Source organism: Eulemur rufifrons, chromosome 7 (assembly GCF_041146395.1).
Source record: "Eulemur rufifrons isolate Redbay chromosome 7, OSU_ERuf_1, whole genome shotgun sequence".
In the NCBI taxonomy this organism is placed as follows: domain Eukaryota; kingdom Metazoa; phylum Chordata; class Mammalia; order Primates; family Lemuridae; genus Eulemur; species Eulemur rufifrons.
Genome location: NC_090989.1, coordinates 155,952,901 through 155,979,103, shown reverse-complemented (window position 1 = coordinate 155,979,103; position 26,203 = coordinate 155,952,901). Strand labels below are relative to the sequence as shown.

Below are 26,203 nucleotides of genomic sequence, written 5' to 3'. Positions count from 1 at the left end.
TCAGTACATTACCTTGCGCAGGGTCCGGGCAGGGAGGGCCGGGGGGGTATCACCCAGGGGGTGGTGGAAAGCGTCAAAGTGTAGGGAGTAATGACCTGCAAAGGGAACAGAACCAGAGTCTCAGCTGAGGGCCCTACTCAGGCTGCATGTCAGCACCAACTTGCTGGGCCAACTGGGAAGGCATGGGAAGAGTCGCCTAGGGACCCTTCAGCATTGAGGGCTATAAAAAAACCTCTCTTTACATTGGCATTCTGCAAAACACAGGCTGCTGGGGTAAAAGAAACCTACTCCACACAGAGGTCAGGAAAGTCGAGTGCTTCAGAGCCTGTGGAACGAGAGGCTGCCGGCAGTGGCAGCTCTAGCCCACAGCTAGGCGATGACAGGCTGGTGAGCAGTGTGCGTGGAACAGTCAATTTCACTGTCTTCAGCCTCCCTCCTTGGGATGGCCTTCCTGAGCTAACCTGCTGTACTCAGAAACCTCACTGACCCCAAAGCCCAGCAGGATCCTTTCTGTGGTGGGACGTTTTTCCTTGGCTGAGTCATCCCAGAGAATGGCCCATCTTCTTAGCCTGGATAGCTGCTGCCCTGGCCCTTGAGCAGAGTCTGAGACCAGGGACTATTTGGGGAACCCACTAGAGGTCTTCTTACCATGTAGCAGGCTTCGGGGAGGCACTGGGGGTGCCAGGATGTGGGCAGACGGGAAGGGCTGGGCCTCTCGGGCTCCGCTATCCAGGCTCCAGCTGCTGGGGGTTGCTGGCACCACTGAGGGTGGAAACAGATGGCATGAAGGGAGATTACTTCTTGAGCCACCCTCTGGGAGAAGCCCATTCTGCAGCCTGTGGATTCTTCAGGTGTGCACTATGTATCTAGCACACGTGAGAATGGAATGCCAGCCCCTGAAACTAAAAACACTGGCCAAGCAAGGCACCATGGCCCACAGGGGAGAGTGGCCAGGGATTGAAACCGATTAAGAGGATGACAACAGAGTGAGCTGATGTCTAATAGTATTCAGGATGAGATAGCTGAGGAAAGTGAAGCAAGAAGTAAACATATGCAGCCTCTGGGATTTGCCAGGAAGAGAAGAGAAAACAAAAGAGGATGGAAGAGGAGGGTGGAACAGGCTGAGACCAAGAGAATACAGAGAAAGCATGGGCCATAGAGCTCTGTGGCTAAATGAGGTCAAGAGTCAGGACTCTCCTATTGCCCAGATTCAGTGGGAAAAGTAGGGAGCAAGAAGAGTGGGAAGTAGAGACTGCTTCCTTCCAGAGCTGGGTGCATGGCCAGGGAATGAGCAGGAGCTCCATAAGAAATGGCCCTACAAAGGGTCTGTTCAAATTTGCCCCATTCCTTGTTCCTCCTATGCCTACTGGCTGGATTTGAGGTACACGGGAGGTTTTTCTAGCCAAGGACAGGTATTCAATGTACCTGCTAGAAGAAAGTGTAAAGCCCAGGAATTGCAGCCCAGGTCTAGCTGGACCCACTGCTTCTCAAGAGGAAGGAGGGACATGACAGTGGAGCCAATGGGTGCCTTTGGTCATCTAGAGAAGCCCAGTTCCTGGTACCCACATGCCATGGATGGAGGGTAGAGTGGGCCCAGGACAAAGGGAGGCACAATGCCCTTCTATGCTAAGGAAGGAGTCCAGTGCCTGAATACTGACCCCTCGGCCACAGTTGGGGGTAAGAGACTTTGCAGGAAGGGAGAGGAGAGGAGAGATGGCTAGACCTTGGGGACCAAGGGGTGCCACTCTGCAAGAGCAGCAGGAGACATGTGAATCCTGTTGGCCTCCTGTAGAACAAACAGCAGCGAGAAGAAATATGTCCTCTTTCTGATGGAGCCAGGCAAGCCCAATCTCTCTTTTGGGCTATCAGCAGCAGGAAAGCAGCTCACAATGCAGGTGCCTAGCCACTGGCTTTGTTCTAAGGCAGTGGTAGTTACATTGAGCCTGAGGTAGCTGGGGTTTGGGTTCTTCCTGGTCAGGCACTGAGTGGAGAATTCCAGGGCCTTATGAGAGCTGGAGACTCCAGAAGGGAAGGAGCTGGAGTCTGGCCTTCGAGGAGGATGTGGCTAAGAGGACCTGAGACCCACAGCAGTCCAGGGATAAGGTGGTGACATCCATCTGCTCATTGCTCGGGAACTGGTGCAGGTTTACAGCAGAACACAGGGCCACACTATCTGAACAATCTCGTTCTAAGGAGAATTGCTCATGGCATGGCTGATGCTGGCTTGGTGGCAGGAAGGAGAGGCATGGCAGCAACTGGGCATCCTGCAGGCACTCAGCTGTTGCTTGAAGGGAGAAAGAGTTCTGAATATGATGAGCACTAGATGGCCTCCTCAGAGAGCCTGAGACACCCCAAGAACAGGCCCATTATCACCCATGCTCTCTCCAAGATGCAGCGTGAGCTTTTTGGTCCTCAGCACTGATGTTCTCTGTTCCCCCAAAGAAAAGCATCTTCTCCATAAAAAGCCACTGAGTATCAGGGAATTAAGAAGCTTGGAAATGGGTCTGGGCAGCTTCCTCAAAGGGGTTGCAATAGCCCAGGATCTAAGATGTACAGCTAATCCCTAGAAGAATTGTGGGGCTGCAAAAGTTCACCCACAAGGCCCCAAAGGAACTCTAGGACAGGAAGGCTGTGGGAGAAGAAAGCTGGCAAGGCTGTAATGGTTTACCAAAGGGCGCCTGCCTGAGCTACTCCATGTGAACCAGAAGCCATCAGGCTCATGCTGTAGCCTGACGTCTGTGAGCAGTGAGGCCAGTGGACCTTTGCCATGCAGCACAAGTGCACCGGGGCTCTTGGGAAGGCCAACATAGAATGATTTATCCTAGGAGAAGAGGAGTGATCAGCGATGCCCACTGTGTCCTATTGCCTTTCTCTTAGTGTTAACTGTCTAGCACTGGCCTGAGGGCCCCAGTGCATAGGCCATGGCCCTGAGGGTAGGCTCGCCTTGTCTGGGAGTCACTGCCTGGCAAAGAGAGTATACCTGCAAGTGAGAAGTGGGACTCAGGACCCCAACTGACAAGAGAATGACGGCAAATATATATAGTTCCTGCCCTGGAGGCAGAGAGTTAGGGAGCTATCACTCTGGTCTATCTGTTTCCACTAGGCAAGTGTCTAATTTGCTGCCCACTAAGTGCTGACCTTGTGGTGTGGATGTACTTGCTCTGGGCTCAGCCTCTGTTCTGAGACAACCCTCCTTCTCTCCAACAACTGGGGTGGGCATGTCCAGCTCCTTGCTGCAGCTTGGCCTGAGGCCTGAAGTTGTTTTGTGTTCAGCAAGCTTAGGGTTCTGGTCTGGCCACCAGCATCCATTTGAGCTCTGAGCCTGTGTGGGCCCCTGGCTGGTTCTGAGATTGTGCTGCATCTCAGGTGAATGAAAGTATTCTGGCCCTCCAGGCCAAAAGTGCGTTCCGTTTTGGGTCATAGGTGCAGGAGTCCAAGAAGCTGCATGTTTTCGAGGTGTGCAGCCTTGAGGCCAGGAAGGCATCTTCAGCCAGCATCTTCAGGCCCTTTGTGGCTGAACATCAGCACCAATGCCCTCCAGGCACTGAGGTTGTGGACCCAGTGTTTGGTCTCCTTAAAGAGGACACGGAGGTTTGCCCTCCATGATAAGCGAGGAGTAATAACAGTGGGGACAGCAAACAGCAGTTGGTGAGCAGGTACAACAATGACATGTTGACAGCTATAGAGAGACATGTTCTGATGGTATGGGGGACAGCATGCTGTATTGGTGGGAACTGAGTGTCCCCTCAACTCCAATAGATGGAAGAGAGGGGAGAACCTATGGGGCCAGGTTCTGGGTGGCAGGAAGGCTCAACACTGTCCCCATTTGGGTATTGCTGTGTTAAAATTGACTCGGGTCCCTGTGTCTAGGGCTTCAGGCCAGGGCCATATAGGCCTGAGTCTGGTTCTTCAATCAGCTTGCAGGAGTAAAATGCCACTGTCTAAACAGCCTCAGTTCTAAGGAGGACTGCTCAGTCTCATGTATGGTTAATGGCCTTGCAATGTAGAAGATGGACTCATAGCAGCTGCTGGCCAGAGTAGCTACAAGTGGACTGGACTCCTTTAGGAGCACCCAGGGCTTCATTTGGAGAACCCTGTCTTTGGGAAACTGGCATGTTCTTTCCATTCCTCCTGGGGCTTATTTGGCCATAGACCTGACCTGAGCTTAAAGGAGAGATCCCTGAGGGCTCAAGTTGAGAGGGACCAAAGAGGCCACAGGATCTGCTAAATTCTGGGGCTGGTTGTGATAATCTTAGGAAAGCGGTTGCCCACAGTTTGCAAATAGCAGCCTAAGTTTTCATAAAGTTGGGCTCAGAGCAGGTGGCAACTGGGGCCTCTCTGAATGTAGGCCCTGGGGAGGGAGAGATACAATTAACAGGATTTAAACCTCAGCATCAAGCCAGACACGGGTTAAACAGAGAACACAGAAACTGGTCAGAACTCTAGACAGACAGATCTAGGTGTTGGAGTATGGCTCAGCCCTGGCCAGCTGGTCTTGTAGTGTGGACGTACTTGCTCAGGGACAAGAGTCAGACACTCAGGATGGGAACAGACATGGGGGAATGCCACCTAGAGAAGGGGAGCAATACCTTTTTCAGCCACAGACAGATTGGGATCACTGCAGGGTTTGCAGGCTCCGACTACTTGCTGGAACAAGGCCCGTTGGAAATTCGGTGGCTGAGGAAAGGAGAAAAAGATCACAGAGGGTGAAAACAATAAGGGAGGCACCTTGTGGGCCACAGGAACCAGGACATTCCAAGATCAGACAGGGGGAAATCAAACCAGCGGTATGGCTCACACTTGAGATGTGCTGAGAATTCCATGTCAGCCTGAGGGAAGACTGTCCAGGTGTCTGGTTCTGAGTGCTTCCATGCACAACATTTGAGGCAACATCCTCCAGTGGGATGGGTTGGGACCCAGGCTGTCTTGTGCAGGGTCCAAGAAACAGGGCATAAGTACCTGAAAGCATCTAACTGTCTGCAACCTTTTGTCTGGCCAGGGAGATCCACTGGCAGAAAGGATTTAGGGACCCCACTCCCCCTTCCCCCGTGAGCACTGACAGGTTTAGCCTCCTGGAGAGGCCTTGGACAGGCCCACGTTGGCACTGAGGGTAGGGAAAAGGACAGCATGTGCAGCACCCAAGCCAAGTCACAGACAGGACCTGCTGTTTTGATGGGTGGTTGCCAAGCAGACCTATTTCCTCTGTTTGGCAGGGCTAATCAGGCACAGGGGGGTACCACTGAGAAATTCCTGGCACTCTGAGACTAGGTAACAGTCACTTGGAGGTGACTTTTATGGACTCTGATAGAAGGGCAGAGGCAGATTGCACAGGGGAAGAAGTTCATCTCTGAAGCTCTGGGTCAAGGCCCCCAGGAAGAGTATTTGGAGAGCTGGTGTAGAAAGCAGCCCCAGCAGGTAGTGAGGGGCTTCAGGTGGATGCATGAGTGAAAGAGGCAGAGCTTCCCCGTGAGGATGCCCTCCCCACCCATATGGAGGAAGGACATCCTCCAGACCCATCTACACCACTGCCTTCTTGAGACAGGCTACAAAGAACTAATTTCTTCTGCCAGACTGTCTAGGGATGAGGAGTCCAGGAGTCTGGCCAAAAGGAGAGATAGCCATACAAACAATGCTGGTTCCAACCCTTATGCCATCCTACCCACACGTGTACTCTGGATTGCTGGTCCTCAGATTCACTGTACTCCCTGTCCAGGAGCACAGCAGTCTTCTGAGGGATCTTACAGCAGAATGGGGGAGACTTGTAGGACACTGCCAAAGGCCCAGTGAATGCCACGAGGGAGGCACAGGCCAACACACTTGTGGCAGAGGGCAGTCAGTAGGGTGGGTTTCCTACCTGTCCGTTCTCCAGGATGGCTGCGGGATACATGGCACTGCTTGGGCGGTCCCGGTGTGTGGGCAGCAGCAACATCATTTCCCGGGCATGGCGGTACTTATCTGGCAGAGAGGGAGAGCCTGTAACCAAGTGAGAACAATCAAGCACAGATGACAAGCCACAGATGGAGGGCCCAGCAGTCAAGCAGCCTCAGGGATGGGGAACCAGGCTAGGTTTCCCTTGCAGTGGGGTGAGGATGAGCTCAGCAAGCACAGGGGTTATGAAGCAGAGCCTGGTGGCTGGATGGTGGTAGGGGCTGCAACTGGAATCCCAGTTGAGGCAGACACATTGCAGGCCGGGGTGATGTGGGCCCACTGACAGAGCCCTCACCGTGCTCAGAGGCAAAGGGTGAGAAGAATTGAGAACTGAAGCAGGGTGGCTAGGGGGCCTCTGCACTCAGCACTCTCAGGGGAAAGGTGTGACCTGGAGGCTGGGCTCTCTCAGGGGGCCCAGGCATGGGCACAGGCCAGCTTGCAATGGAGCCATCACATAGAGACAGAGACACTCAGATAACATAGCCAACAGTTCTTACTTGACACATTGTGTCTCTACATACTTACCTTTTCCCAACACCACTGACCCTGTTCTCAGCTGCCCCCCACCACCTTTTTCCAGATGCTTCTCCCAGCTTCTAGGCCCCCAGCACCTGGCCTCTGCCTTCCTGCCAGTCCTACTGCAGCCCAAAAGCCAGGCTGGCTAGGGGCCAGGGCCCCGTACACAAGTGGCTCACAGGGTTTCCCTCTGTGAACTTGCCCTTTAGTAAACTCAGGGGTCATAAAACTAATCTGGAAGTTGTGGGGCTTCACCTCCAGCTCTTCAATTGATTTGGTTCATGTTCTTCTCCTGTGAGGCCTCTGCAGTAACTTCCCCTGCCCTTAGGGGCTGTTTTGGAGGCCAGACCATGCCAGGTGTGGTGTGACCCAGCCCTATGGATTCAGGCCATAGATATAGGTCCAAGAACTTGTCAGCCCATGGTGCTTGATAAGACCTTCCACAGAAGCAGTAAGAATAACTTGCTGGCTTTCCTGGGGAATGGGTAGTTTGGAAGGCCCTCCAAATGTGCACGGCTCCTTGTGCCAGAGACCAGCATATCCATGAGAAACTACCAGGCGCACGGGAACCCTCACGGGAGGGTCACTGGACTCCAAGGCCTCTGCCTGGCTCATGTGGTTGAAACCCCTGTCTGTGATATGCCATGAGCAAAGCTGGATGGTTGAGACCAGCCTATGGGGTCCAACTGAGGGGGAATCTACAGCTCTTAGGGGCTCTATCTCCCTAAAACTCAAGGTCTCTAGGGCGTTCCTTTGAGTGTGCAGTGACAGCACTATCAGGACACAGATAACAAAAGGTCTTCAGCCAGCTTGCCCAAGGAATCCTTAAGAAATTCCTCTTGTATTCATTTTAGTCCAACAAGATGTGGCTGAAGTACTTTGAAGGAGTCAGCATAATAAATAACCAGTGATGTAACTTCTTCCGCAGTTAGTCTGAGTGATCCTGTTTGTAAAGCCTCAGGGCTGGCTTTAAGACCTAGTCTTTAAAAATGTCCTTCACTGATAAGGGAATGGTTAAAGTATGATTTTTTGGGGAAAACTGGGCCTGAAGTGCTATTATTTTATTATTTTACTGGTTTCTATGTTCCCCTTTAAAACTTGTGCTCTTAGGCAACTTCAAGAAAATGGCTATGTAAAGAGAAAAGAAAAAAGCCCCTCAGTTCACTGCTTTATATAGTACATTCCCAGCAAGAAACTCAGAATGCTCCCTGAGTCTTGCAGGCCATAGCTCTGGACAGGGCTACTTTTCATTTAGCACGCACAGAAAGAAACACAGTGTCTTTACACCAACTCAGTCATGCCAAACTCCTATCTAATGCCCCTACCATACCAAGCATGTGCTTGGAACCTGGGCTGCTGTCTTGCTCAGGCTGTCCATAGTCCCTCATCTCATGGGGCTCATAGCCTGGCTCGCAAGGCCAACCTCCATCTGTGCACTCAATGTCCTGATTCATGTTAGGGGGATAGGATGGAGGACAGCAGCCTGCAGGCCCCGGGGCCTAGGACTTCTGCTGAGGATTTGGATTCATGTTATGGTGGCCTCTCTAGTGCTATAGCAAAGGGGTGCTCTATGCTACCATTAAATTTTCCAACTCTACTGCCTCAACTTCTCTCCCACTATCCTCTGCCCTGGGCAGCCAGTCCCAAGGTAGGAAGTAATGATTACTTTTCGTGAAAGCATTAAACACTATAACGGCTTCTATGTTCATGGGACTTTTGAACTACTTGAGTTGTAGTCTGGTAAAACCCAGGGAAGGTAAGTCCTAGCGTGACTGAGTTATTCAAGGAGGATCATTCAAAATTCCCATTTCCTAGCCCCAGTCAGCCTTTTGACCACCAGGGGGAGCTGCTGACTTACAAGAGTTTAGTGTGCCTTGCAGGCCATTCATCGCAGAGGTTTCCAAAGCAACAGGAACCACAGCAGTACCAACTGGCATGGCAAGGAAGGCCACTGGTCTCAGGACCACTCCTGGGAGTAGGGGAAGCAACTCCAATGCAAAGGACTCCCCTCCAGATCACCTTTTTTATGAAAGCTTTCCTCTCACCAATAACATCAAACAAACCCCAGAACGGACTGCTCCCTCCCTTCTTTGCCCAGCGTGCATCTACTGTATCTACCACATTTATTTGAAAACATCAATCTTCCTCTATGATGCTGTGTCACACACAGCCTTCTATCTTCTCTCATAGGGCCTAACTCTGATGCCTGCCAGATGTTGGGCCTGCAGCTTTCTCCAGATGGGCCTGCATGTGGATTGTGTGGATATTGTGGTCTAGGAGGGATTTCCTTTCTTTCTTATTGCCTCCAAACTTGTCACCGTTCCCTGCTTTGGGCCCAGTTCTATTTTAACCATTTTGTTTATTTTCACACTTAATGTCTACCCCAGAAAGGAAAGAAGCTTCTCTCAACCTTCCTCTATGTTGATATTCTAGAGTATGGCCACTGTGATAATTTGTCTCCAAAAATGGCAACCATCAATGCCTTCCCTCCCAAAACACTCCTGCCACTCCTTACCAACATGAGGGGAGTCTCATTCCCTTCCCTGGTATCTGAGTTGGCCTTAGTGACTTGACTAGCCGATAGAAATGTGGCAAAAAGGACTTTCTGGGACATCCAAGGCTGGGAATAAGGAGCCTTTCGGCTTCTGCCTGGGTCTCTTGAAATGCTTGCTCTAGTGAGAAGCCATCATGCTGTGAGAAGCCGAAGCCACATGGAAAGGTCACATTGGGAGTTCAGGTTGACAGCCCCAGCTGTGCTCCTGGCTGACTGTGAAAATCAACTGCCAGCCATGAGAGTGAGCCATCTTGGACATTAGCCCAGTTGAACCTTCAGATAATTCCAGCCCCAGGTGACATCTGACTCCAAGTGAGAATTGCTCAGTGAGCTCTGTAAACCCATAGAACAGTAAGAGATGGTAATAAATTGTTGTTTTTAAGACAAAAATTTTGGGAGTGGGTTATTATACAGAAACAGATAACCAAGCCTTATGAAATAAAGAGAAGTTATTTCTAAAGAAGGAGAAAATAATTTCTCTCAACTCTGATGCAGTGCCTCCTGAAGCAAGATCCATACAGATTCCTCACTGAACACCCAGTAAAAGCTTGACAAGTGAATAAATCTGTAAATAGGTAGCTGGAAGAACAAAGGTGGTAATCGCCAGCTGTGAGGTCCCGACAACAGGGCCTGCTGGTCCCTCCTCTTTGTTTTCTCCAGGGCACTGAGTACCATGCATGGCCCAGAGGAAGTGTCTGAGCAATGTCAAAACAGAACTGAGTTAAAACGTCCATCCTTTGTTGCCTTCTGTCTTTATCAACATTCATGATTCAGAGATCTGTCTTCAGCAAGAATACCCAGATAGTCTTAGATATCGCTGAGCATATCTTACAGAGGCTTCTTTTTTTTTTTTTTTTTTTTGTTGAGACAGAGTCTCACTTTGTTGCCCAGGCTAGAGTGAGTGCCGTGGCGTCAGGTTAGCTCACAGCAACCTCAAACTCCTGGGCTTAAGCGATCCTACTGCCTCAGCCTCCCGAGTAGCTGGGACTACAGGCATGCGCCACTATGCCCGGCTAATTTTTTTTTTTTTTTTTCTATATAGATTTTTAGGTGTCCATATAATGTCTTTCTATTTTTAGTAGAGACGGGGTCTCGCTCAGGACGGTCTCGAACTCCTGACCTTGAGCAATCCACCCGCCTCGGCCTCCCAGAGTGCTAGGATTACAGGTGTGAGCCACCGCGCCCGGCCCAGAGGCTTCTGATTAGGAAAAAACACAAAAAAACAAAAAACAGGTGGGATTCCAAAATCTGTTTCTGCAGCCCCATCGAGGGGCATTTACCTTAAGACTCCATGAAGGCCGACCTCTGCTCAGCATTCACAGCTAGCTTCACAGGGTTTCCTCCCTTTTTATTCATTGAGCCATCCTTCAGTGTGCCTCCTTGTAACACAAATCACTGTTTCTTCTCTATCAGCCTTCACATAATGACAGATCTCAGCATGTACCAAGTTTTTTTTGGTTCATTTGTCTTATTTAGCACTAAAAATGTCTGCTTCCAAATGCTGGCTCCCCTTTTCTGAATCCCACAGTCTATGTTAGGAAGGCAACGCAGAGAGTGAAATGGGCATCAGACTGAGGGCTGGTGAGTGTAAAGACTTGTACAGCTTGGCCAAGAACTGGCTACGTGGCCTTAATCCCCCCACGCTGGACCTGTTCCTCCATAGGAAATGAGGGGTTGGTCTGGATGCTTCAGGTGAAGTCTGTGGCTGCACCTATTGCAACATTAGCCCCCTTCCCTCCACTCTGCCAAGGCTTCTCCCAGTGGCCACTGTACCTTTCCACTACGCCACACTGCCCCTGTTCTCTCCATTCCTACTGTGGTCCTCACAGGTTTGTGTGCTTCGGAGAGATTCTTTCTTTATGATCTTCCATGTCATAAATTTGTGCTATTTTTCTGCCTTCATGATAATGAAAAGAATGAAAAGACCCCTTTCCCTCTGAAGCCTGGAAGCAACAGCCAGTGACTGGCTGGCCAGCTCAGACCACTGTCACTATCCTGCACAGTCAACCCTGAGAAACACTAGATCTTATTATTTATTACATCTCATTTCTATTCCACTGCAAATGTTTCTATCTAAAAGGACAGATTCTACTTTCACTGCAGGAACTAGGATTAGAATGTGAAAAAGATGCTGGCTCTCAAAGAACAATATTTATTCAATTGCATAAGAAACCAAGCAATAATTGACAATGTAAATAGGTTTTTATAGAGCCATCTCTCCTGATTAAGCCTTTCCCAACTGAAGAAAGTATTTTTGATTGTTGTTACTGTTTTAGAATAACATTTTCCAGAGTTAATTTTAGCCTTCAAATTTACTTTTCATACTCTTGTCATCATGCTTGATTCCTCAAGACAAAAGACTCATTTTTGCCTTGACTCTCATCTCTTTTCTAACAAACACTTCAATGGGAAAGAGCTGAGCTTTCTCCCGGACTGAGGTGGAGATGTAATGGCTGGCTATCTGGTGGCAGCACAGCAGCAACCACCGTTCAGAGCAGGGTCTTGAGCCAGCCAGAGAGGGAGGTCTGGAGGTAGGTACCCTCGAGTCCTTAGTGCTAAAAGCACAAATGAGTATTTGCTAAGTCACAGGGCTGCTCTCAAAGACACAGCCACAGATGAGAGGAGGAGTAGGGTTCACGAAGTCCTCTCTTCTCCCTTCTGCAAGCAGTACCCTGCCATCCTTACCTCGGGCACTGGAAGGGGCAGAGGTAATCATCTGGGATGGTGCAGAGTGAGTGGAACTCAGGCTGGAAGAAGAAGGGCTTGCCTGGGACGAGGACAGAACAGAGACGTTGGTGACTGAGCCCTGGTACCTGGGGTTGGGATACGCGAGCTGCAAAGGGAGAAAAATCAGTAGGATAGAGGTCTGAATGGCCAGGACTGTAGGGTTGGTGCAGAGTTGGCTTCTTCATGCCCTGAGGTGCCCAGACCCAGTGCCTGATACTATATCCTGATGGAGGCCAGGCTAATGCCTGGCACTAGGGGCCACCCACACCACCCACATGGAACAGGGCTGTTGAGCTGGCCCTGCTCTGGTGCCCATGGAGGAAGTAGGGCTAAGCCGGAAGGAATGCCAGGCAAGAGGGCAATCTGGCAGAGGATCTTTCCCATGGGATCTCTGAGAGCAGCCAGGACTAAAGCTGGATTTCCTTCTTGGGAAATAAGGGCTGGGAACTGAGACGTAGGATGGTGTGTGAAGGGAAGGCAGGTTTTTAGCTCTCGTGGGGGGTGTTCTGAATTCAGGAACTAGAGAACTAGGCAGGGTTACTAGCCCTCATGCCAGACCCTCCAACAGACAGTTCAGTCCTCTAGGCATGGTACGCTGGCCCATTCTCCCTGGACAGCTCTGGTACCTGCATGTGGTGGTACAAGTCCTCGGGAGCCTCGCCCATGGAGCTGTCGCCTAGCATCACCATGTTTCCTGCTTCGCTAGACGCATGTGAGGAGAGAGAGGATGATGAATGGCGGCCTGTGCCCATCAAGTTCATGGGGCTGTGAGCAAGAGTGGGAAATAGGGAGGAGTCAGGCCCATGGTTGAGAAACCACCTAGGTGGTAAGCAGAGGGAAATGTGTGAAACAGTCACCCCCAGTCTCAGTCACTAGTTTGGAGGGTTCCCTAGCCAATGCTCATACCCATCCGAGGCCTGGAGTGGCTCTGAGCTGCTGCTCAGGAGCCCTTGCCCTGGGGGCTAAATGGTTTATGGCCACTCAGTCTGCTGACGTTAGCAAATTCTCAGGAGGAATAAAAGAGAGATGCTAAATCAGGTCGATGATCCCAGGTCTGCCTTTCTACGGGGTAGTAGTCTGAGCCAACGCCCACACCATGATGGGATCTGCCCCTAGGTCACAGGTGTCTTCCTGGTATGGGGAAGCTATCAGAATAGCTGGCTGTGAACTATCTGTGGGCTTCATTCCACATTTGTGGCCACAGGCTTGCCAACAGCTCTCCTCTAGCAATACCAGGAAGCCTCTCATTCGTCTGTTCCTCCTTACTTACCAAGTGCCCACTCTGTGCTGATTTGCTGCTCACACTGGAAACAAACCTAAGTAAGGGGCTCCTCTAATGGCCTAATCCCCCAACCTGGACCTTCCTGCCCTAGAAGCTTTGAGTACTCTCAGCTGAGCCCAGCCAAACCAGGACTCCTGAGTTCAGAGCAGCCACACCTTGATGTCCACATCACTATGCTGTTTTCCTCCTTAAAACTGATAGTTGATCCTCATTTCCCTTGGGATTAAGTCCAAAGGCCTGCATAAACAAAGCCCATTCAGAGGTGGTCCTGGCCCCCTTCTGTACCCTGGAATCTGCACTCTAGCCCGTGGCTTTATTTGTAGTACTGACCAGGCTGGCTTGTTCACATCTTGAGGCTTCTGCATGTGTCAGTCACTCTGCCTAGATCTTGCCCCATCACCCTCCTCACCTCAACTCTTTTCTGCCTAGCAAACTTCTACTTATTCTTTAAAACTTACACCCTCCTCCATGTTCCCACAATACCATGTATATACTTCTGTCACCCAGAATAGTGACTGACAGGATGCGGGGTGTGGGTTCTATGGCAGTGTTTGCTGTGTGCGTGGGTAAGAGGGAATGTGAGTGAGTACACACCAAGTACTCTTTAGGCCTTCTTTCCTCTGACCCTTGACATTTAGACTTACCTCTCTGGAGGGAACCCTCCCCAGCCTTAAGGCCGTACCTGTGCCGGTGAGTCATCTTGATGCTCTCAGGACTCAGGGGGCTATGAGATGCCAGAACATTTCCCCGTGGGGTGCTGGTGCCTGAACACGCAGGGCTTAGCTTATCCAAACCTGGAAACTCCTGTTGAGAAATGAATGCCCCTTCATAGAGAGTAAAGAATAAATAAGTAATTAATGGGTAGGAGGGAAGAACTGACTAGTGGTCGAAAATATCAAAGAAACAAAAAAGAGTCATATACTGTTGGCTGAATCTGAACTGCTGATTTCTCTTGGGCAATGCGGTCTTTACAACTAAAAATTCCTCTAACTGCCCTGGAGCCTAGGACAGAGGCCATAGGACCCTAGGATGACTTAATAGACGCACTTATGGAATAGGCTAAAGCCAGTCTGAACTCATAAGAGTGTGTTAAGAGGATTTTTCACTACAGAATAAGTAGAGCAAGAGCTGGGAAGGAGGAGAGGAAGAGCTTATTATGAGCTGTCAGTCAGTGGCTACCTCTTACATAAGGCCTGGGACTGGGTTTTACTGGATTGCTAAATGGCCTAGCTCTTAGTGACCGGGGTTAAGTTGCCTATGACATTGTGTTTGGGAAGATGGGACATAAAATCCCGACGTAAGTAATTAAAAACAGCACAGTTCTATTTTAGCATAATTAAATTATCAAGTATGTAGACTTCTTGGCAGAAACTTCTGATTTCAAACCCTACCAGGTAACAGTATGCTGGTTTGTGTCCCTGTTTACTAAGGACACAAAGCACAACTGTCTTCAAGTCCTTCATAATCTGTGGTGGACAGGGGCCCTAAGTCCACTGGGGATGATTCTGGGCTTATCCTGAAGAAGCACAGGGTTTTCCATCCCCTTCTTTCAAAGCACGCAGACGGCTGAAATGTGCTTCTGGGCACAGAGAGGACACCTTCACGTGTGCACACTGAAGACCTTGATGTATGCAGGCAAGTGTTTTTTGTGCTTTTTTGCTGCAGTGACCTGGCTGCCCGCATGGTGGAGAAACTCCCCAGTGGCCAGGTTCTAGCCTTCCTGGGCCACCTGCTGTGACAGGGAAGTTTACACATAGTAGAGACCAGCCACAATGTCAGGAAACACAGTAGAATGACAGGCAATGGAATATTCATCACATTCAGTGACAGTACCCAAGTTCTTTACTAAATTGACACTTCAGTTTTAAGGGGGAAACATTTCAAGGTGCATGTTTCACCTTGAAATACCATGGAAGAATCATAACAGAAATGAGAAATTTCAGGCTCTGCAGGCTTTCCTAGAAAGGTGGAAAATGTGCCCACATCTCAAACGATGACAAGCTTCTTTTTCTCTTTTTGCTTTTCATGCTGTACACACTTGTGCAGGAATAGGCTGAGACCTGCACTGGGAGCCTGGAGGGACTGAGGTGACCAGAACCCTCAGCATGCAAGAACAAAGCAGGTCAGCTCCAAACAGGTTAGGCCCACTGAGTCCAAGTGGTCCAACCTCCCCCAGGGCTCTGTGGCCGGTGTTCATGTCTAAAGGGGAATTTCTTGTTCCTGACAGCCTGGTGTAGGACTGAACAGCTCTGCTTCTTGTCTCCCTGCTATTTCTATCCAGTGGTCCTGGGTAATGAGAAGAGAAACTTTGCTTTGGTGCCAGATAGCAGCAGGTAATTGGGCTCATACCCTTGAGATTTGGGGGCCAGCCTGTTTAGCAGGAAGGCATTTCTAGGAAACATTTGGAGTTAGCCCCATGGTTGGTTGAAAAAGGGGTGAGGGTATGTGATTAGGGGGCTCAAGACCACTTGAACTCTATCCTCAGCCAGCCAGCATTCCATGTAAGACCGTGCCAAGGAAAACTAGTCCTGGAATACAGGTCTTTCCTGTGTGTATCAGCAGGGCCAAACTCTGCTGTGGAGGCTGAAGATCCAGGCCAGAGTTAGGAAGACCTTCTGGGGCCTGGTCCTGGTCCAGCCTCAGAACCTGCCTGACCCTTCTAAGAACAGCCATCATGAAAGTACTGCCCATCCTAGGCTTTTTCAGATACAAGCCTGGGTCACCAAACATGACGGAGGAAGTTGTGAGGAAAAGGGAGGGAGGAGCTTAGAGGGAAAGGGTAAAAACAGGGAAATGAAGAAGCAGAAGATGGTGAGGGAAAGAGGAGAAGGAGGGAGATGGGGAGAGCAGGTTGGCTCAGGCCATGCTTTATCTCTTTAGGCTTTTGGGATGAAAAACATCTCCAAAGAGATCCCTATATGTGGGCCATATACTTTAGCTCTTTTCCTCCACATATGAAAACCTCTGTTCACTAGCACAGTGCCCTGAAAGATGTTCTTTGCCCTCGAATCTGATTCTTCTTTTTGGAGTGAGTGAGAAGATTCTGAGCATCACTACCCTGGATACAGGATCTACCCCGGCTTCCTGTGCCTCTGTGGCAGAGACAGCCTCTCTTCCACGCCCCCTCCCTCCTACTCTCCTTTGGTCTGTGGTATAGGTCGGGAGGAAGTGACACTTGGTTCTACTGCAGTAGCACAGGGATCAGCTTACATGGTAGAGACTGGCCCGCATCATCTGGAACTGATCAATCAGCTTCTTATGCAGAGGCCTCATTTCTGGGTGTACAAACTTCTCATGAACTGCTAGCCCGACTCCAAGGACATGGACCTATTAGGATGACAAACAAGGCCACTCTCTGAACCCTGGGCAGCCCCTGAGAACGACAACCATCTTGCAGGGCATGGCTTTTCCCACTTGGCTGCTGGCCTCCAAGCCCTACAAGACATACCTGCTCCTGCATGAGCTCCTTGAGCTGGGTGATCTTCTCAGCATCTCCTGGGTGTTTGATGATATAATCTTTATCAAAGAAGGCCTGTGAAAGGAAAGGCCAAGTCAGCAAGACTCTTCCCAGGCCTACTACTTAGATGGGGCCCAGCAGACCTGAGTCCAAAGATGCCACCTAAAAGGCAGCCAGGCTGTCTCTTCACAGGTACATACACCATCACCTCCAGCCTGGCTTGTTTGAACCTCCAGCAATCAGAGGCATGTTTTCTATCTGAGAAGGACTGAAGGCCACGTCATCTAATCCTGGATGCTGGCCCCAGCCTCTCAAGGAGCCTGGCTGGCCTAGTTAGGGCAGGCAGGGCTGGTAGCCTGGGAGTGGGGACTAGCCTCTCAGCCAGCCTGTAATTCACTTGTCATGAAGGGCTGGGCTCCCAGGTTCCTTTTGGAGGCCACTTATCCTCCCGTAATCAGATGGATTACCCATCTGTCAGAGTTCAGAGAATAAAAATGAAGAAAAGTCCCCACCAGAGAACTGTGCCACAGAAATAAGGAGTGGTAGAGAGCTTAGGGTCTCATCCTAGGACCAGCTCAAGTTAGCTTAGCCAAGAGAGGGCTAGCTGGGAAGGCTACCCAGAGAGGCTGTACTCTTGAGATGAGGAGCCTGAGAACTTCCTTTCTAGCCAAGCTGCCTGTGTGGGTTTGGTCTAGGGCTCCAGCTCACCTCCTGGTAGCGTGCAATGCCTCCATTGACAGCTGCATCGATGACACCGTTCAGGCACATGCTGAGCAGGTTGATGTTGCCGTGTACTTGCTTGTGTTGATACTGGCTGATCAGGGCCCGTAGCTCCTGGTTCTTATTCTCAACTACTTGGATGGCATTCTCTAGAGGGCTTACCTCCACCTGGGGGCATACAGCACACAGTGTCATCCCAGGAACAATGATAACCCCTCATCATGTTCCTGAGAGCAGGGATCTGAGACCTCTGATGTTGATTCCCCTTCCTTGTTCCTGTGGACTTGAGACTCCCCGCATCCTTTCTACTTTTCTCTTCTGATTTGTAGGCACTTGGAAGTACAGCAAATAGTGAAGAGCACTAGTTCTGAAATCAGAGAGCTCTGGCTTCCTGAATTTCAGAGAATAGTTTTCTCATTTGTAAACTAGGAGGTTAAAAATACCTGCTGCCCAGGGATGTTGTGTGGATTAGATGAGAGACAAAGATCCCAGCACAGGATTGACCTGTGGGAGCCTAGGCCAGGCAGGTGGCCGAAGCTCTCTCTTTCTTCCATCCTTTGAGAAAGTTCCCCAGAGTCAGGCCCGAGGGAGCAGCTGTGAAGCTCAGCCTCATCTGAGACATGTCTCACCAGTTCCCTCCTCTCCACTTCGAACCATCGAGAGATGCCAGGTAAGCTGTGGGTCAGGGTCAGTGTGGTGCGCTCAATCCATAGGCTCTGCAGGGAAGGCACAGGCAGGTGTAGGCAGTTAGGCAAGTTTTTCCACACCCTGCCTACCCCTGGGATAAAATAGTGGCGTGTTCCCAAGAAAGTAAGGCTTGCCCCTGGACTTGCTATGGGCACTGCCCCTGCTTTCCTAGATTTGTTCACCTTGAATTCATTCTCCTTGTCCTTGGGGCCTTTGTGAAAAGGCCTGTCGTACCGGAACTTCCTCACATTGTTGACGCGATAGAAGCTCTTGACGCGATCTGGGACCCTATCCATCTGCAGAACATCCACATAATCTGGAATGGGCGTCACTGCATAGATCTGCAAGTCTGGGTAGGAAGTGAAGGGGAAACCCAGACTTGCCAAAGAGATGGACCTGAGTGGCTGATCCCTGTCATCTCCTCAAAGGAGCACCACAGCCCCTGTTCCCTGCTGACAGTGGAGGCAGCAACATCTAAAAGGGCAGATCAGACCCAAGTGCAGTTAGGCAAATTTCTCTATCCGCCCCTCCCCCTCCCTGCTCCAGTGGTGAGTCTCATGAGCACTCAGCCGAGGCGAGATGTTAATACTCAAGTGTTCTGTGGTGCCCTTTTAAGAAAGAAGGGGAAAGAGGTCAGGGGAATGCAGGTACCCACCCCACAGGAGTGAGAAGGCTACAAGGGCATGGGCCTGCCCCCTGCAGGTAAACTGTATTTACTGCAAAATAATTTTTAAATACAATACTATTTGGAGTCTTTGTGGAGAGAAACAGATGGGAGTTTGCTTGCTCTCCTCTGTCTGGAATAAGTTTGCCACACCCCTGGCGACCACATGGTCTCCAAGGAAGCTGTGTGAGGGACGATGAGGGGCAGGACAATGTTTGCACTCAGACTCCCAAGTGCCACCAAACCACAGGAACTCCCCATCTCCTCCCTCCTCTCATCCCCAGGGCTCTGCCCCAGTCCACCTGACAAAGAGACAATAACCATGCACACGGCAGTGGAGCAGGGCACAGCACAGATGGTGTCCCTGTGACAAGAGCCCTGGTGGGACCCCAAATCACCCAGCACAGTAATTGCTCCTGGCTGCCTGGGCAGGGCCCTCGCAGGGCAGGGTGGGGACTAAGCTGCTAGTAGCAGCCAGCCTGAGGGATGAAGTTCTCCCCGAAGCCCTGATGATGACTAGACCACCTGTGGCTAAGGACATGGCACTGTCTCTTCTGTGAGGCATGAGTGCCTTGCTAAGCGTGTGCTCAGTGATGAGGACATACTCAGGTTTAGGACTACGGGTAACATACTCTGTATGGCTGACACAGGAGGGCAGCTGACTAGGTGGGCCTCACCTCCCAGGGCCCCTGCCCTCCTCCCGCCACCGAGTGTCGAAAGATACACTGGGCATCACACTGTAGGATGGCATCGTCAGGATGGTTGGGGTGCTGCATGGCGACGGCCTGTGGGAACTCGCTGAGCATCCTCTGCTGGAAGGCCTCCAGCCTCTCGTAGTCATGGCCACGGCACACGTACTCTTTGTTCTGTCACAAACACGAAAGCACACTCCATGCCTTGCCTATAGCTCCCAACCTCCACATGGGAGTCAGTAGCTACTCACTCCACAAACACATCTTGGAACCTCCTCTGTACCAGGCCCTGGGGCGGGCATGGGGCACAGCACTCGGTCCCTGTCCTAAGGAAAATGACAGTCAAGAGGAGAGGGACAGATGAAGGGAGAGTTGCACTGTGGTATGGCAGCCCTGGGGGTGGGATAATAGGCACCTTTCCCAGGAAGGGGAGCAAGGTGGGGTTTGGGATTTTGGAAAAGGTCATGTTTTTAAAAGTTCTGAAAGGTCCCTCTGGGTTGACCTGGTACAGAAGAGTGGGGAAGGGCAATTTACGTAGGTACAGTGACAATCAAGGCAACAACGGGTAACAACAGCCAACAACAGCCAAGACAGGAAAAGGTACAGTTAGAAAAACGGTGTGTATGGAGAACTGGTGGGAGGGTGGTTGAAGAAGCCAGCAGATGTGTGCCAAGGACAGATTGCTATGGGTGCCACAAAATAATTTTGAATATGGGGGTGATCAAGTGTGTAATTTTGAAGGATCTCTTTTGTCAGCTGGGAGAAACAGTCTAAACATTTCCTAGTGCACAGTAGGTATTCAGTAACTGTTTAATACATTAATAAACCCCTTTGGCAGCAAATTCCTTTGCAAACACGTCAGCAGAACAAATCAACATCATTCTAACTCCACATTTCTTAAAACTTTATGTTACATCAAATTTGGTTTGGGTTAGGTTTCAGGTTTCAGTTTTTCTCTTTGTAGACTAAAGTCTCTTTGTGAACAAGGCACCATCCTCCCTGCTGCTCTGCCTATTTCATAGCTGGTCATGAGTGGGTGGCTGGAGGAAATTCCTCTGAAACCCAGTGGTGACATCTTTTGCCCGCCCAACTGCTTAACCAGACTTATTTCAATAAAGTGGTGTCAGGCATTGACAGCCCCTCCTGGCATGTCTTCAGAAGTAAAGAGAGAAAGAGAGGCTCCAAGGGCCAGCCATGTGCTTCCCAGGACAGAGCTGATCATGGGCCAGGCCTTGGAGGACTTCACCCTTCTTGGAATAGGATTTCTGCCTGTTTTTACTTCCCCTCTTACTATGGGAGAACTCAGCTAAGGCTGGGCTATGTGTCTGGATGAATCAGAATGGAAGGGTAACACCAGAAGGGAAGTTAAAGGCAAGAGGAGCTGGCTGGCCTCTCCAGCAGAACAGATGTAATAGATGGCCTATGCATTCGGGGATGGTGAGGGAGAAACTCAGCCCTCAGGGAAGGCCCAACAGGAGGAAGGCACACAGTGCTGACCTTGAGCCTGGCTGTTGCTATCACATTCATGCACTTGATTGAGGACTCCAGCATCTCCACACAAGACAGATCTAGCCACCACTGCTTTGTACTTTTTTCTAGCCATCTAGAAGGCAAATAGCTACTGCCACAGGAACTTATTCTATTTGCCACAGATGAACTGAATAGCTGAAGGAAGGGAAGGCAGCATGTGGCTAGGCCAGGGAAATTTGTATGCATGAATCATAGCTCCTAGAGACTGATCCTTGTATGGAGATGGGGATGGACTGACAGGTGACATTTCTTAACATTCTTTGTTATTCTTCCTCCATTACTGGAACCTTTGAAACCACATTTGAACATTCAGACTGTTGCCTGCAAGCATGATTTGGATGGCTTAGATGCAGGTTCTATGCCAGGTCCTGCTTGTCAGAAAGCTCCAAGAACCCTGAGACACTGATATGCCCTATGATATGACCATGAGAGGTAGGGAGCCAGGTCAAACCGTGATGGAGCATTCCCACTTGGCAGGAACAGAAATAGGAGGTACCAGGGCCTGACTTTGTAATACCTAAAATAATGATGTTTTGCAGTGAAATCTGATGTATGATGTACAAAAATTATGGATCTACACAATAAGAATAAAATGATAATAAAGCATGATTTGTAAAGATAAAAAGGGAAAAAAGCAAGTTATAGGACCAGAATCATCAGTTTGTCAAAGGACTTTATGCAGATTCTTTTGGCTGCTAATACTTATACAATTCCTCTACCTCCTTTGCTGACTTCTACTACCGCCATTGTTGTTGTATGATCTCTGTGATGGGGTCACCAAATATGCCACTTCTGAAATGCCTATGCTGGATGGTCACTAGAGATGAAGGAGGCCCAGTCCTCCTAAGGTAGTCTCTCTATTTATTCCCATTTTGCCACTAGGAACACTCCTGTGGCACAGTGTCAGAGTCTTCCTGGGGATCACAATTAGGCAGAGCAAGCTTGCTGCCCCTGTCGCATTATCAGTTTCCACACAGATAATTTTTCCTTTCAGCCTAGAATGATTGCAGCCCAGGAAAAGCGCAAGTGCATCTACCTTACATCTGAAATGTGGTAGGCCCTAACTCTATTGCTAGCAGATTGGAATTTTTTTAGAGGATCCATTAAGCCTGGTTGACCCATGATGTGATACCAAACTTGTTACTGCTCACTGGCTAAAGAAATTTCTCTGATAAGATAGGATCCCAAACATATCAAAGGGATCCCATGAATGTTCCCAGGTGCTTGCTGAGACTTGCAGACATTGAATTTTAGTAAGGTACTGGAACTGGAGGCAATCAGAGCTAATCTCAGGTCTTAACTGCTTCAGGGCCCATTCATCAGGACAGCTTCATTTAGGTCATCTGAGAACAACAAATCTCTATGGGATATAACCTACAGGTGCAGGCTGACTATTCCTGGTGCCTCTGTGTTATGCTAAATAAATAAGAAAATCACAACTGCTTAAGTAGGTCTATGCTCAGTCATTCCTTCCACGATGTTTGTATTCCAGCCCAGCCTTCCAGGAAATAGTGGACAGAAATGGCTGTTGCCATCCTGGGTCACAGAATTGGCCTTGAAGGGGCTACAGTGTGGCCAGGAGAGAAAAACTACCATCTTAGATGACAAATCCCAAGAGACCAGCCTACTATTGAGGTCAGGGCTGTACCGGTGCCCTGTCTGGGTAAGTGGAGGTTCCAGGCACTGAAAGCAGAAGTTGGAGTGTACCTATGGGATTCCTAGGCCCTGGTCACTTCCTGAAGGGACTCCGTTGATTTGGTAAGAAAGTCACCCTTACACATTCCTAATAGCCACAGAACAATACAGAAGTCTAAAACAGTCTGAAGTTGGCAGCCAGTCCAGTAAAATAAAGCCAAATGTCTTTTTTTGACTGGTCAGTCCTTAGAAAGCAAGTATTCAGTAGAATAGGCAAAAAGGGAAAAATGAGTACAGGTTTTAAGTGAATTATGTGTAAAACATATATGTTTTTTTGACTACCTGAATGGACTCACCCGAAGGAAGAAAGGAAACTTCCTGCCATAGAAGCCAACTCGAAAGAACTCAGGTTCCAGGCGTTGCTGCTCCATAATGTTGTCATAGTAGCTGGCCTCCATTTTCTGTGAATGAGAAAGGCCTTCAGGTTGGCTTCACTGCTGTTGGTGTCCAAAGCAAGTTCTCCCAGGCCCAACTGGACACTGTCTTCTGGAAAGGGATCATGGCAACTCAATCTAGGTAAGATGGAAGTGAGCCCCTGGCCATGACTAGCTTCTCTCCTGGGAGCTGCATCATGGAAGAGAAAGCCCTCCATCATTGCTGTCTGACAGTGGCATGGGGACCAGCCTGCCCACCCAGCCCTGTGTGGCTGCTCTGAATGTCCGTCCCAGAGGGTGGACTAACCCCACTGAGATCGGTGCTTCCTGCACTTGGGGAGCACACATTTAACGTGGACTTTTTCTGCTTTTGACTGGTTTTGACTGATTTCTGGATTTGACTGATACTGACTCCACTGGTTGACCCCTGACTAGGGTTGCTTGTAGCTGGCTACCAGCAAGTCTCAGCACCATTCTGCATCAGTTCAACTGCACCTGCTCTTGTTCATCTATTGTCTGACTAAAGATGCTAACAACCATGGTGAGGAAGGCTCAGATGCCAGCACCAGTGGTACTGGTTCTAATTTAGGAGACTTTAAATTTAAGAAATTAACTAATATCTATGATGTTTAGTATTACCAAGGTTGGTAAGTTTTTTAATTTTGGCTGAACTTGCTTCCCATTTAGAAAAAAACTCACTGCAACTTTGAGTGGGAAGATAGCTGTAATGAATTCAATCAAGCCAGCCTGCCAGGGAACAGTGGCCTTCAAAAGCAGTCAAGAAGCTACTGCTAGAGGAAGATGCCCAACCCCCTATCTTGATCAGGGAACAGAGGAGAGTTAGCCACAAGGATGAGGTGTGCTGGGACTGCTAACCTCTGTTTGCTAAAGAAATCAGCACATGTTATAATTCAGAACCCAGCATCAACAACCAGGAAAAATTTGATGCAGACCTTCAAAGTCTATGGAGCATTTGACTTAAATTTTGAATATTTTGCTTCAAGGAAGAGAGCAAGGACAAAGTGCTTAAAAGTGACCACAAGCCAAAGTGAGGAAAGCTTTTATAAAGTTTTTTAGATGAAGCATCCTTAAACAAAATCATTTCAGGAAAAGCCTCTTCATGAAGTTGAGCTTCTACCTCCTCCATGAAACCTCCATTCTATTATGCCTATGCTGGGTTCTCCCTTCCCTGAGCATCAGTGGCTTTTGTGGTCCACATCATACAATCATTTGTCAGGTGTGTGTTTTGATTCCCCAGTCAGACTGCAAGTGTCTCAAGGATAGGAATCTTGGCTTCTGTTTCTTCTGTACTGTCCACAGCACCAAACCAAGGGCTAGGTCCACAGTAAATGCTCACTTAGAAACTGATGCCAGAAAGTCCTGGCTCCTCTAGCCAGGAATGGGGAAGGGGAAGGGGCAAAGCTCACCCGAATCCAGCTGAGGCTCTGATAATCGTAGAGGCTCTCATACTGACATGCCAGCTCCCTGCATAGTGGGATCCCAAACTCCCAGCTCTGTATCAGAAATAAGAACAGGGCTTCAGTACCTTAGGCACCCTCAGAATAGCCTAAGTCCATATTGAACACATCAGAGGTCACAACAAAAGGCCTCCTGCTAGCTCCAACTCATATGTCACAAAGAACATATGCCTCAAAACCAATTGAGGCCAGGCACGGTAGCTCACACCTATAATCCCAGCACTTTGGGAGGCCGAGGTGAGAGGATTGCTTGAGGCCAGGAGTTCAAGACCAACCTGAGCAACATAGTGGGACCCAGTATCTACAAAAAAAAAAAAAAAAAAAATTAGCCAAGTGTGGTGACCAGTGCCTGTAGTCCCAGCTACTTGGGAGGCTGAGGCAGGAATATCACAGAGCGCAGGAGTTTGAGGTTGTAGTGAGCTATGATAATGCCCCTGCACTCCGCCTTGGGCAACAGAGTGAGACTCTGTCTCAAAAAAAAAAAAAAAAAAAAGAAAAAAAAAGAAAACAAAAACAAAAACAAAAAACCCAAACCAAAAATAACAACAACAACAAAAACAAAACAATGAAAACACCCAACAGCACAGTGGCTTTCTAGCTCAAGCACAACTTCCAAGTCTCTGCTCAAATGCCTCTACCTCTAAGAGGCCTTCTCTGACTACTCTGTCAAGAACAGGAACTTCCCTGTCCATTTTTGTTCTGCTACTCTGAAGTTACCTTAGTTTTAAAAAATTACTATTTTTTTTGTTGTATTAGTCTTGATTGGATAAAAACTGCATGGGGGGTAGGGATCCTGTTCATTTAATTTATCCTCAGAGCCTAGAACAATTCTAGGGATGAATAAGATACTCAATAAAGACTTATTTAATGAGTCAATGAAGGAAACATTGACCTTTAAATTCAGATCATATAAGCTCAGAAACAAGTATGTAAACCAGGAAGAAAGTGCCTACCCAGAGACGTGGTAGTAGGCTTGACAATTTCCTTTATGGAAAAATTTGAACCTTAAATTAGGCTTTAGATGATCCTTGCCTAGACAGATCCCAGACTGTTTCTGTGGAATAGCTCCTGTAATGGAGAAAGGCCCTCCAATAAGTGGGCCTTCATTAAGAGGCAATATTGTCCATTTCTTCCTCTTTAAAAAATACAGTGTTTTCTCTCTTTTGTTTGATTGGGAATCATTAGTTTACTTGATATTTTACCCAGGCTATTCTCCCCAACTCTAAATACTAATTAAAAAAATTTTTTTATTATAGGAAATTTCAAGCATACAAAAAAGTAGAGACAATAGAAGAATAAACCCCTAGGTACCCATCATCCAGCCTCAACAATGACCAACTCATGGACTCTTGTATCATTCATACCCCATCCACTGACTCTTCCCCATAGTCCTTGAAGCAAATTTCAGGTATGATATAATTTCACCAATAAATATTTCAGTATGAATCTTTAAACAATAAAGGACTATATTTTTAAAATTACTATTTGAAATAGCATCAGGGAGAAGGAAAGAGCATATTATTTCTGTCCTTTGAATAAATTAATGCCACATGGATTGAAACTGTATGGCCAATTAAAAAGATTGAAACAAACCAAAAATAATTTTAAATAGCCTTCTTCTCCTTGTCCTACTGTAATACAATGCCTCTGCCTCAAGGAGCTAGAAAACATCTTGCATCTTCACACTGCAGCTTTCAAGGGGGCACATGTCAGTCCTTTCTCTGGCTCCAAATGCTGCTTGGGCAGGTTTCAGCCAAGGACCTGCAACAGAGTCTGCCTGGTAGGCAGCTCCATGGGGGCTGGCTAAGCAACTGAGCTGTGTACAGACTTCTGGCCAGCCTGTCAAGAGCCACCCCTTGGGGGACTGCTCATTTAGGTGATGCTGGCCCCATGTGGGGC

The 26,203-nt window shown here is 48.9% G+C and overlaps 1 protein-coding gene across 1 annotated transcript in view; it reads right to left on the bottom strand.

Moving 5' to 3' along the window:
- DOCK3 (dedicator of cytokinesis 3) overlaps positions 1-26,203 on the bottom strand; it is a 599,641-nt gene that overhangs the window by 4,017 nt on the left and 569,421 nt on the right. The window contains exons 39-52 of the mRNA XM_069473668.1: positions 24,254-24,340; positions 22,749-22,853; positions 19,260-19,401; positions 18,054-18,220; positions 17,814-17,900; positions 17,173-17,352; positions 16,456-16,539; positions 16,218-16,334; positions 13,690-13,811; positions 12,352-12,490; positions 11,684-11,831; positions 5,855-5,973; positions 4,590-4,677; positions 13-95 (exon numbers count right to left, since the gene is read on the bottom strand). Coding sequence (XP_069329769.1) covers positions 13-95; positions 4,590-4,677; positions 5,855-5,973; positions 11,684-11,831; positions 12,352-12,490; positions 13,690-13,811; positions 16,218-16,334; positions 16,456-16,539; positions 17,173-17,352; positions 17,814-17,900; positions 18,054-18,220; positions 19,260-19,401; positions 22,749-22,853; positions 24,254-24,340 — 1,668 coding nt within the window. The remainder of the gene's footprint in view (positions 1-12; positions 96-4,589; positions 4,678-5,854; positions 5,974-11,683; positions 11,832-12,351; positions 12,491-13,689; positions 13,812-16,217; positions 16,335-16,455; positions 16,540-17,172; positions 17,353-17,813; positions 17,901-18,053; positions 18,221-19,259; positions 19,402-22,748; positions 22,854-24,253; positions 24,341-26,203) is intronic.